Source organism: Macrosteles quadrilineatus, unplaced genomic scaffold, assembly GCF_028750875.1.
Source record: "Macrosteles quadrilineatus isolate MER2022 unplaced genomic scaffold, UCM_ALF_1.0 Scaffold_1__1_contigs__length_201487025, whole genome shotgun sequence".
Lineage (NCBI taxonomy): Eukaryota > Metazoa > Arthropoda > Insecta > Hemiptera > Cicadellidae > Macrosteles > Macrosteles quadrilineatus.
In genome coordinates, this window is record NW_026542594.1 from 2,203,288 (window position 1) to 2,216,103 (window position 12,816).

The following is a 12,816-nucleotide window of genomic DNA, read 5'->3' on the forward strand; positions in this document are numbered from 1 at the left end:
CGGTTTTTCTCAGAATTTACAAATGTCAATGAGTTTGTCAAGAAACAACACCGTGAAAGTTCACAATAACTTTTGCTTAATAAATGAATTAGTGCAAGTAATATTCTGATTGGAGCACAGTACCTGATAATACTACTGCACTTTTGGTCCTTGGGAGGTTGTGGCTGCTGGTACAGGGCCTCTCAGCAACGTGGTCCAGGGATCAGCGAGGAGAGTCGACTCAGCAGGGGGGAGAAGGCGCCTTCTTTGGGAACTGAAGTGACGTTCTGGGGGGGGGGGGGGGGGCGATGACGATGGTACAGTCAAAAATGGCACAAGATGACACATATACACTTTTCTCCAAAATATCAAAATAAACTTGCACTTGTAAACCAAACCAGATTGTACGTAAAAACTAAAAGAAACCACGCTTTTTCGACAAAAGTCACAAGTCTGTGCACGATCTCGAGCACGTGTTCGAGTGAAAGGTAAAATCAAATAAAGTCACTGTCTAAAAAGTTTATAAAAGAACTAAAAAACAACTTTTACGAAGTATTACTGCATTTGAATGGTAAAATTATATATTTTTGCGGTAATTGCGGTTTGATAGTTTGTGACCGTGAAACACGGGAGTTGCCGGTACGACGATACAAGCGGAACTGACCAAGTGGCGTCTTTCCCTCTCCACTAACATTAAAATTGACCAATGAGAGGACAGGGATAAGAATAAGTCAGGAAAAAGTTTGCACTGTGTTCAGGTTCGTTTAAAACTTGTTAAATTATGTTTTGTGATATTGTCCAATAAGTATTAGTATCTAAGTATTGCATAAATTATCAGGGAATCCCAATTCAATCATGAGATAGTTTAAGTTCAGTTAGGGTTTGCCGGGGAGAAATCAGGGGGGTTTAGGATGTAGGTTTTCTAACTTAAAATGTCGGTCTTCTCCTTAAGGAAGCCGACATCAGCTTGTCGAAACAAAATCTAAATTCACATGGTTCTAATTGTTCAATAATTAAACTTATGTCCTGTCAATTCGGTTAATTCATTGCTAGATTGCCTTACTTCTATCAGTTTCCATTTTACAGTGTTAGTTCATTAATTATTAATGTTGTAAATGCAATTCTTTCATAGTCAGGTAGTGGGTTAGTTATAAGGTTTACTTGTCATAAATTACTAAAGTCACAGCTCATCAAAAGCTGGCTTAAGGTGTTAACGGCAATGGGCACGATCAACCTCAGGGTAAAATCCTTTAAAATACAGTTAACAGTCCTTCTTAATTTCTCAACCTCATAGTATTGTTAATAAGTTTATATATTTCCTTGTCACAATCCTCATGCATCCATACCTCTCTTCCATTATCTTAGTCCACAGTCTTCCTGAACCAATTTCAAGTAGTATCACCCAGTCACCAGATTCTTTACAGTAAATGTTACACTCATTAAAATTAATGTTATCTAAATAGGAAATAAATCGTCAAATTTAAGGGAATATTATAGTGGAGTGGAAATCTAGCCAGGTAAATAGAAATTCACTTAGTCTGCAGGTTTGCTGCGGCGGGGGTATTGTCAATAATATTTTATTAATAATATAATGAAATAATTAAAATGGAGGATAGTGACTCTAACCATAGTAACAACACGTTTGTTTTTCAATTGCAGCTGTTTGTGATATACCTGGGTAAGACACTGGAAGGACAGATAGAGCTGCAGAAGTCTCGCTGGAACTCCTGAAATATCGTAGCCTACCGCCTGGGCTAGGCCATGCCAAGGGGGTAGGCTCCTGTGTGATCCGACACCGAGACACAAGCAGTAGTGCCAACTGTCATCAGCAAAACTTCCCTGTCTTCCTCCCTCCTCCCACCACCAGAGAGGAGCTGACATGATCCTAGTGTTGTTTGTGAGTGAAACTTTAAATTGTGCCTGCTGCAAGTGTGTCTTTTTAGAGACATGTACATATAAAGACTGTGCTTCAAACGCCAGTTGCATTTGTGATACTCAATATCATCATCCTGTAGCTACTATATTAATACACGTATCTTAGTAATACTAACATTTAAATCGCTTGAGACTATATTTTTTAATTTGCGTCTCTAACAATGATCGTGTGTATTGATTTTATTGTTTAATTTAATTTTTCATCCAAAAATAGTTTTGTATAAGTGTCTGATTTGGTACATATATTCTATTGCAAATGTTGTAAGGGTAAAGTGAATTTTCCTGAATACTCAGCAGAGTAATAGGATTTTTAGGAAGGCATATGGTTGTTAAAGAAGATTAGGAATAAGATTTAGTTTACTCGCTCTCCTGAGAAAAGTTGAGGCACAATAGAGGTAAATAAAAAACTTTACTATCTTCCTCTAATACCTGAATTCTTTTATTTTCTCAAATAAGCTTGAAGAATTCATAAAAGTCTAAAAAACTTTTCCCCTAAATTTTACCTTTAAAATCCCAACCAAAGTTAATGTGCCACTTCCCCATAAGCCATGTTTACTTGAAGCCAGCTGGCGGGCAGGTTATTTGCCTCATGTAACTAGAGATGGGAAATACCGTTACTTTGCAGTTATAGTCAGGAACGTTCCTTAGCTGTTTCTGTTTGTTAATAGGTGAAATAATACTATTAAATTTTTTCACCTATTACTTCCCCTTCCAGTACGTTTCAGCCATCACAGTTCTCTTGCCATCACAGGGGGATATCTTTTATTATTTTACTTCCATTTGCAATTCTATTACACCTTGATTATTGTTACATTATCTATTCGTCATGAGAACGAAAAAAGAATTAAATTATTATCTGTGAGACTTTTAAGGTTTCAGCATCAAGTTATCTTTTAAACATATTGCTATTTACTCTAAACCGAAACTGATCCTTAATAAATTAGGAACATTAATTTTTCAAACCCTTAGGAGGTTTAATTAAATCGTAACTGCAATGATTTATAATTACTAAACAGAAAGCCTTATAAAAAAAGGTTCGTCTATTATATTAATACACTAGTTGTACCCGCGGGCTTTGCCCCGTTTAACTTCATAAGTATTCGCATAGCTCAATCACGTCAAGTTGAAGTTCGTTCGCTACGCTCACTCACCTTTTATTTGCAAATTAGCTGTTGTCATAAATTAAAAAAAATAATAGTGCTGCACCCTGTTTGTAATCCTTGTAACGTTAATGCTATTGAACATCATAGAACAGAACCAACTTGTTTAATTGAAACAGCTGTTAAGATTCATTAATTCCTTTTAAATATGAAAAATCATAAGGTTAACATGGGAAACTCCAGAGCCACTGGGGCGGAGCCCGAAAGCCCGATCAGAATAAAAACTACTTAGTTTTCCTATTTAATGCCCAAAGAATCGGTGTACCGAATTTCAGCCTCCTAGGTAAATGGGAAGTGGGAGAATTAGTAATGAGTGAGTGAGTGAGTCAGCCAGTCAGTGAGTCAGTGAGGGCTTTGCCTTTTATATATTTAGATTAACACGTTCGCTGCGGCACATCAAATGGCAGGCGTATCCCCAGTGTGGCGCTGCCCGCAGTGTCGGAAAGAAACCCAATTGCCATGTGCGATTGGCTTTCAAATTTCGGTCTGGCGAATAGCAAATAATGTGCAGGGATGTCCTGCTTTACGACAAGAGCAGACGTAGTTCCCTAAAACACCCACAGCACTGCTTGGAACGTAGCCGGTCCTATTGTGATTGTATTGCCAATTGGTGGGAGAAAGATGGGACAACAAGCTGATTTTTAAGCTTGCCGGACGGGGATTTTACGGAGAAATTTACTACCAACCTTCACCACAATAAAAAGCAAGTCGCACACTACACGCTGGCATAGGTCTGCCTTCAACCGACGCTAGAGCAAAAACAAATTCCGATCGGGTACGGACGCACCCTACCCAATTGGGAACGGCCGAACTCAACGTGTTAAGTAATATATTAGGATCACTATTAATTAATAGGATGACATGGTTAGCGTTATTTCACTCCCTTGTCCTAACAAATCAAATCAAATCCTTTATTGTCATTATGCATGTAACAGTTGATATGACGTTACAAAGGGAGTGTTGCTGCTTCGGCATACAATTTGCATTTTGGACTTGTTTCTGAAGGTCTAAACGGACAGTAGCGGATGGTCTAAAAGTATAGTCAGTGAAGAAAACTTATCCACTGTATGCCGAAGGACTAATTAGACTTTTCGGGATTTGGACCCTCAGCAACTGATCCTGTTACAAAAATAAAATGGTTCTCAGTAAACTATTACCTAGCGCTCACTATTAATTAATATGATAAAACGGTCAGCAATATTTCACTTACTCGTTCTAACAATTCAGAAAACGTTACAAAAATAATAGAGTATTTTCAGTAATCAATTACGAAGGTAGATGATTCTTCAGTGATAGTATTATTTATCCTATTACGTTAAATAACGCCCACCTCTAAAATGCACTAGGGGCAAGTAACCTGCCTGCTTTACTGCCCTAGTGTAAATGCGGCTTTTTGCAGTCTCCAGTCATGGTTGTGGCAACCCCTGTGAATATCAAGTTCAGAAAAACAATTAATTGTTAAATATTATTAAAAATGCCAATGACATAGAAACATAAAATAAAATAACTAAATAGACTATACTATTTTTTTTGTACGGTATTTTATGTTTATACAGCTATAGATTTAAGATGTACAGTAATAAGTAATTAAAATAAACATCTACTTTTGTAGATCTCTTTGAATAGAAATAGCCTTTTAACACCATTCATTCATTTACTGAAGAAAAAACAGGTTATCTTAAACGACCTCACCCACTTTATATTTGTTAATAGGATATTTACTGTATTACAGTTTAAAAATTGGTATTGTTATTGGAAAAGTATAGAGTACACATTTATATGCATACAAGAATATGATATTAGTAAATTTTTAGTATCTCATAATTTTCTATTACTGTACATATCTTCTGAAGGACGTTAGGTATACATTAGCTTTTTGTCATGATAAAAAAATATTTTTGAATTCACATTCTGCTCTCTTAAATTATAGGACTACATGGACAAAGACTTAATAATTTAGCTATCTGTTACATAACCTAAATAGCCCAAAAAATTTTTTTTTCTTAATTCTAGTGTATTAAAATGCATTTTACAGTACCGGTATATTAAACTAAAACTCTACTAGTTGCTCTGCCCGTGCTTCGCTACGGGGTGAGAATGCAGAACAGAATAATTCGGTGTTACTTTAAGATACTAAATATACTAAGAGAAACAGTTACACCACACTTACCATGAAACATATAGGCAAAGGCTCGATCCTGCTTATTGATTATTTAAATTAAGATATCTTAATGTATTACAGTACTATCATTTTATATAGTGTATATTTTAAAATACTAGGTGAAACCCGTCGAAATCGACGGTCACTGTCAAGGCTTACGCTAATTATTCATCAACTGAAAGTTAGGTGTAGTGGAATATACTTGAAGTGAAGTTGGCTTTTACTCTTGAACTGTTAGGGACCTCCTCGTTTATATGGTTGTGCGGCTTCATTGGCAACAAATAATTCAAATTACATAACAATGCGGCATTTGGCAAAAGCAATAAATACTGTAAATTGGCTGTTACGTAAATATTGACGTTTACATGCATTGTTAAACAACGTATCTTATAAAGGATGATGTGATCTAGTTTAAAAGGAATATGACCTTTCTGTACACAGTAGCTGTATGACAGTAGCTGCTTAAATAGTATTTACTCTTTGTGTATTTTTTACAGCCAAAATGTCGTGGTTATTTTTAATCATGTTAACAACCCAGTGAGCCACGGTCCGTAATATAGACCACTTCAAATAATTTGTCAAGATAGGTACCATTTTAGGCCAGGTTTCTGTGTTTGGATGTTATTACACACGATAAACTTCTTCTGCAGATAAATAATCTGCTGGAGAAATATAGGGCCTAAGCCAAATTATAAATGTCACAATGTGAGTTTGAGCATTTTGTAACTATATGGGTAAGTTACATAGTATTTTCGAGGCTGCTGCTCAGTGCACTTTAAGAATATATTTTTTGACTCAAACTCAAACATCTTTATTTATTTGACAGTCGTTATAACTGCATAACAGCGTCAACAAAATTTCTCTTACAAATAAAAACAATATTTCTTATAAATAAAATCTAAAAACTAAAAGTCTTCTACACTGTAACAACAGCGTGACAAAAGAAGACTCTTAACCCCTTTGCCAAATTTGTCCACACTATTTTCCATCTTCAGGGGAGCGGGCAGTGCATTGAACAGTTGAATGCCATTGCAAAATAAATGATTTTCAAAAAACGCAGTTTTGTGCTTTGGAATATCCAAATCGGACCGGCTTCTCAAACCATAGGAGATAGGGCGAGACTGATTTTGAAAAAGGTTGAAGTTTTTCTTAACAAATAGAGATAAATTTAATGGTTTTTGTTGCTGAGTAGCGTTAGTAAACATGCACAACCCATTTCGTTATTCTAATAACATTCAAAGGCTCTCTAAGAGTTCAAATTGCAGTTTTACAGCTTAATGACTTTCTAAATCATGCACATATTTCTACACAAATATTGTAAAATGTTTTATCCAGTTGCTGTAAACTACTATTAATTTAGCAAAATGGACACTGCTCAAATGGGCAACGTGCCCTTCTGCACTTGTTTAATTTTGTATTGTATTACGCAATCGAAGATTTTTCCAATGATTGAAAACATGTATAACAATAATCTTGTGAACCTACGATGATCTGTTGAATAGTATGATAAAATATAGGCAAATGTGGGGGAAAAGGCAGACAACAGCCCGTACAGCAGATATAAGATAGTTCAATAAGAAATTATTGTAAGAGTTCTGTGATAAAAGGAATTTCCACTGATTTCGTAATGGAATGTTATATTGCAAAACATTACATGATACAGAAGAAAATAAATTTTAAAATCAGAAAATAGCATTGCAAATACTTCTTTTGGACAATTTAGTAACTCCCAATAAATGTGTGTTGTTTAAAAACACAATTGAAAAATCAACAGCTGTTTCATTAAAAAGTATTATCCACATGGCCAAAATGTTAACAAATTTGTCGAGGTATCTTTAAAGGCTTCTGGGGCAGAGCCCTAAGGGAATTTACTTCATGTTTCTTTTGATAACTCATCTACAGACCAAGGCCTTTCTTTGGAGACCTCTACCAAGTTTCTACGTCCAGCCGTTCTCTCAAATTAGTAGAGACAAAGTTTCCAATTAAATATTTAGATTTTCACATGTTAATCTTATGGGAGAAAACCCAACTTTGATGGAAGATCCTGCCCAAACTAATAAAGATTTCAAAAAACCAAAAACACTTTGCAAAACTACAGATCAGGGCAATTTTTTTGACACTTTAATCATCAAAATCGGTCCAAAAATGTGGGAGGAGTTCTGTTTACAAAAATCGGCTTAGCACTTCATGTTTCTTTTGATAACTACTCATCTACAGACCAAGCCTTTCTTTGGAGACCTCTACCAAGTTTCTACGTCCAGCCGTTCTCTCAATTTAGTGGAGACAAAGTTTCCAATTAAATATTTAGATTTCCCCATGTTAATCTTATGGGAGAAAACCCAACTTTGATGGAAGATCCTGCCCAAACTAATAAAGATTTCAAAAATCCAAAAACACTTTGCAAAACTACAGATCAGGGCCATTTTCTTGACACTTTAATCATCAAAATCGGTCCAAAAATGTGGGAGGAGTTCTGTTTACAAAAATCGGCTTAGCGTATTATATATATATAGATGTGCAAAAGTATAATTCATTGACCACATGGCACCAAGAAACAATTCTCCTTGTAAACGAATTAAATTAAATAGCAGAACAGCATTTCTGACAACAGCTGGAGTTTCATAACAATGTTTGTTTCCCATGTTAATCTTATGGAGAAGTACGAAACTTTAAAGGGCCCCCAGGCCTCACTCTCTAATTATTTTCCTAAAAAGACAGTTTCCTGCACAACTTCACGTTACGCTCTTTCCAATGACACCAAAAACATGTCAATCGGTTCAGTAGTTTCGGAGGAGTAATTGTCACAAAAAACCTGCTTGCGTATTAAATAAGTATAGATCTGTATATAGATTTTGGTCCATTATTGACATGTAGTTGGCTTCTTAATTATTGTTTTCAAAATATCACAGTTCATTTAAGAAATCAAATAAATAAGAATTAGGACACAGAAATATCAATCAAGTTCCAAGGTAACGTCATGCTTGTGCTGACAATCGTCCGCTCCTCACATATCAGTCTGTACTATGTGCTATGTCACAACAAATTTCATTATGCTGGGGACTGGTGATGACACAACACTAGGATGCCTGTGATTGGGTGATCCTTGGCAACTATAGTAGACTGTGATTGGGTGATAAGTAACCATGGCAACTTGTTGATTGTGTGGATGAAGAGAGAGCCAAGAAACAACAGTAGAACAAAGAGAGAAATAACAATTTGTTTTTGTCATTGTTATCTTTATCTTATTTTTATGAGTGTTGTTTTTATTTTTAATTACTTCTAATTTATACTTTTAATGAGTTATCTAATGTCATATTGTCTCCAATATGATTTGTTTTAAACTAGCAACATCAATGTTGGTTCATTATTATCGACATTCCTCTGTTATTAAACAGCATTTACCAGTAGCCTATCACTAGCAGTATTACATTTTTTGTTTTGTTCTTTACGGGATTTATTGCAGTGCATTTATAAGCACATTTTTTGGTTTGAGGAAGCTGTAATTTTAAACTAAACCATTTTTATTACTGAACTAAGAATTTATGACTTGAAAATATCATGATTGAGCAATTTTGTACTTCTTTTATGGAAAAAATCAAATTGTGACAATAAAGTCTATCTCAATGGTATTATGGTGATTTTTATGGGTCTGTCATCTTTTTAAACCATATTGGATTATAACCACGGTTTTCAGGTATCCGTGATCTCCCTCTCCCCAATTGCTCCGGATTATCGGGGCTCTAGTGAATTTTCGATAGAATGATTATGTTTACTACTCATATTTTGTATTCCCCTTTCTATAAGCATGACCTTTTTGATTGTTGGAGGTGGAAACCCTCCCACAATGATATTAATTTTTGGAAAGTATTATAATTATAATTTTGTTGCATAATGTTGATGCATTCATTTTTATTTTAATCAAAATCTCAAACCATAAACAGAGTTGATAAGAGGATTGTGTAAGAAATATTAAATCAATTAATTATTGCAATATTTGGTATGACAACAAATATAATGGACCTTGATTGGGTTTGGAGTACTGTTTACATATTATTAGATTCTGGTTATGTATAAATGTTATCATTTTTCTTTGTAGGTACTAAAATAATTATTGTTATCATTTACTGATTAAAGCCAAAAAACATTTATTGAGTTTTCACTTAAAGGTGTTTGTATTTTTTAATAATAGTTTTTATTTAGATACATTGTAATACTATGAATTAAGACTTAACATTTTACCACTAGCCTAGTTTTTATGTTTAAGAGTATATTTTATTACTAGGGCCTAAATTGACTCTTTTCAACCCAAAAGTTTTAAGATCAAGATGAACCCGAGGTCAGAAAATGAGAGAGTGTTGAAAACACACTTTTTTCCTGTGTGATAATAGTATATTTCGTACCTAGGGCCGAAAATGAGGTTTTGCCGGCTCGAGATAGTTTTTAATTTCGAGACGAAGTCGAGCACTTAAATCGATCGAGAGCTGCAAAACCATTTCGGTCCGTGGTACAAACGCTATTTTTCACCACACTAAACCCTATTACCACTATTCACCACTATAATAATGCACACTGATAGTCACACAACTACAACTTTAAGGTTTGTGAAGAAATAATTTGAGGAATCAGCAAAAATAAAAATAAATAGTTGCTAGGCAACGGTGACAACAACACAGTTCTATTGCAATGCTATGGATTTTGATTGTGTATTTAAAATGCATTCATGTTTTAAGTAAGTAAGCGGACAGCTGATTTTGCGGCCCCGGGCTGTAAAAACCTGCTCGGTCCCCAAATTACGATGGCAGCTGGCCAGCAAAACGTAACTTTCAGCCACCAATTAACGTATGTAATACAGCCAAAAACATCATAGTGTGGTGAAAACTATATTTTTTGTCATATTGCACCGTTATTGGAACAAACTATGTTACAAAACTAAAATAGTTTTCTTTAAAAATAACCTTTCAATAGTTATTTGTGTAACTAGTGGTGAAAGTGGCACTTTGCTGCACACGAGAGCAATGTTTACGCACGAGCCGCAGGCGAGTGCGGAATGATCTCGAGTGAAGCAAAGGCCTTTTTCACTCGTGTTACACATTATATTTTTCCTACAGTCACTTTAAAGCATATAAATAATTAGTCTTTCAAACACTATACAACACGTTTTTAGGTTCAGCTGGCAACACAAATGGTGCCCTAGAGATAGTAGTACCCGCGGTCCGTATCACTCCGCTATTTTTCCTCGGCAAGAAATGTGCTCCGCGTTTTGAGAATATAGTTCCGTATGTTTTTGTAATTTGAAGTGGTTTCCATGCCTAAAAAAATGCTTTAAAGGTATTTTCTTGTTTATTAAGATCGTAGGAATGTTTTAAAAACGTTAAAAAGAAAAGTCCAGTAAGTTCAGAAATACCGAAACTATAAACACAAAATGACAGGTTAAATCGTAGTTATAATAGTCAATCAGCTGCTCATAGTATTATTATCTTTAAGTGTTGCCAACCTATTTCCAAGCGTACACGGATTACGTGCATAATAGAACCACGCTGTTTTGTGTTGTTTCGTTGGAATCCTGATGTGCGGCAAAGTATAAACCGTACGGCAAAGTATAAACCGTACGGCAAAGTATAAATATGCAGCAATTAGCAGCTTTCTGTACTATAAACAGTACAAGGAAGCCAACTTTGTCGGGTGACTGTAGGAAAAACTATTTTTTACTTGTTTTCAATTTAATTTGGTAATGGAAACAAGCAGCTGTTAGGTAAGTTTAAGGTAAATACCTTTGTTACGGGTAACAGATTTTTAAATGACCATTTGCTATATGTTTCATTCCAACTGTACTCAAGTGATACTCATTTGTTAAAGTGCATTTAGTCAATCGATCACATTTTGCATTTAAGATATGAATAGTCATAAATAATTTAATTACCATTCAGTTTTGTAACAGATATTACCAACATTTAATTTTGTCCAAACAATTTTCATCATTATGAGGAAGTATTAATTATAAAAAAAACACAAATAAATGTAAAAAGCAATATAAACATGAAGCAAATAAAGTTATATTAATAGTCACTTTCACAGGAGATGTAACTTTTCCTTAATTATTACAAGATTGGTTTTAAGTTGTTGGATACCCCCAAGAAATTATTATTATTAATAAATATTAAAATGTGGTATTGTTTTATTTTTTTAAATGACAATTTAATAAAGGTATGTTAATTTTATTATTGTAACAGATTTGTAATTGGCCAGAAATTGTTAATCCCTAATGGCCAAAATGGTAATCACCCACCTTATATATATATATTTTATTTTCTATATTATTTATTTATGCCTCTCATTTAAACATATGCATAGTATAATCAATAATCATAGACAAAATGGAATAAATATAGACTGTCAAAGGAAAGTTCCGCGATGTGCCGCTAGAGCGTGCTTGGTGTTCAATTCGCTACCGTCTGCTACCAGATCTACCACACTTGCGCTGCAGCAGTGTGCGCGGTAACAGCACGGCATTCCTTCCTACCGGTGGACGCCAGAACATAGGCTATGCTAACTGAAGCACTGCTGTCGGTCTATATTTAATTCTTTTTGTCTATGGTATAATTATTTATTACTCTCACTCAGATTAGTATTTTAGTGCTTTGATTATACCAGAATTTTTTCTCTCGGTGCATTTAATTAATCGTGTTATATCTGTGTAAATAAATATTGTAATATTTTTACGTAAGACAATGTCCAAGTAACATAGAGTTGTTTTTATCTTGAAAGTGACCAATAATGTATGTTTAAATGATTAGTATTTGAATAAATCATGTCTATATTTTATTAAATTGATGTTTTCCTAATTCCTTTCACCGTTATTGTTGGGCTTCAGGTATATTTATTAGGATTGTTCTCATCTAACAGTAAACTGAAAAATTGGTCTGATCTGGGAATAAACTTGTTTTGAATCTGGTAAAATAAGAAGACAAAAATTTAAGCACAGAACTTTATAAATATTTCTTTTAGCGAATTTCCCTATAGGGAAGTATTAGCGAATTTCCCTATAGGGAAGTAGCTATTACCATTACCGTAGGTCTCATGGTAAGACCTAGGCCCGGGACCGATTTACTTTTTCATTTTGATGTCCCCAGAGGCCAAAAACACCATTCGTTCAAATTTTTATATATCTATATATAGATATATATATATATATGTGTCCATCCGCACGATAACTTGAATAATTGTCCGATTTTGATCAAATTTGGTTTGAAGGTGTAAGGCGGGATAAACTTGAATGAGTTCGCGAACCAGCATGATCGGACTATGGGAAACGGGGGTTTATGGGGGGTTTTATGGGGTAAAAATAGGTTTTTCCCATTTTTGACCCTAAAAACACAAAATTTCACAATTTATTTTTAAACCATTTTGTAGAGCTTAAAAAAAAATATGGTAATTTAGTATAATGAAGCGTTATTATGCGCCTAATTGTTATGGAGAAAATTCAAAAAAATTGTAATTTTAAAATTCCCATGTTATTCTTATGGAGGATAAGTCAACTGTTGTAGTTTGCTTGTTTATGAACATATTTTGATCAAATTTGGA

The 12,816-nt window shown here is 34.4% G+C and overlaps 1 protein-coding gene across 1 annotated transcript in view; it reads left to right on the forward strand.

The window, feature by feature from the left end:
• The window catches only part of LOC128992308 (tetraspanin-33-like), a 47,398-nt gene extending 35,355 nt beyond the window's left edge, over window positions 1-12,043 (forward strand). Inside the window, exon 7 of the mRNA XM_054415815.1 lies at window positions 1,639-12,043. Within this exon, the coding sequence (XP_054271790.1) occupies window positions 1,639-1,710 (72 nt within the window). The 3' untranslated portion in view covers window positions 1,711-12,043. The remainder of the gene's footprint in view (window positions 1-1,638) is intronic.
• The last annotated feature ends 773 nt before the right edge of the window (window positions 12,044-12,816 follow it).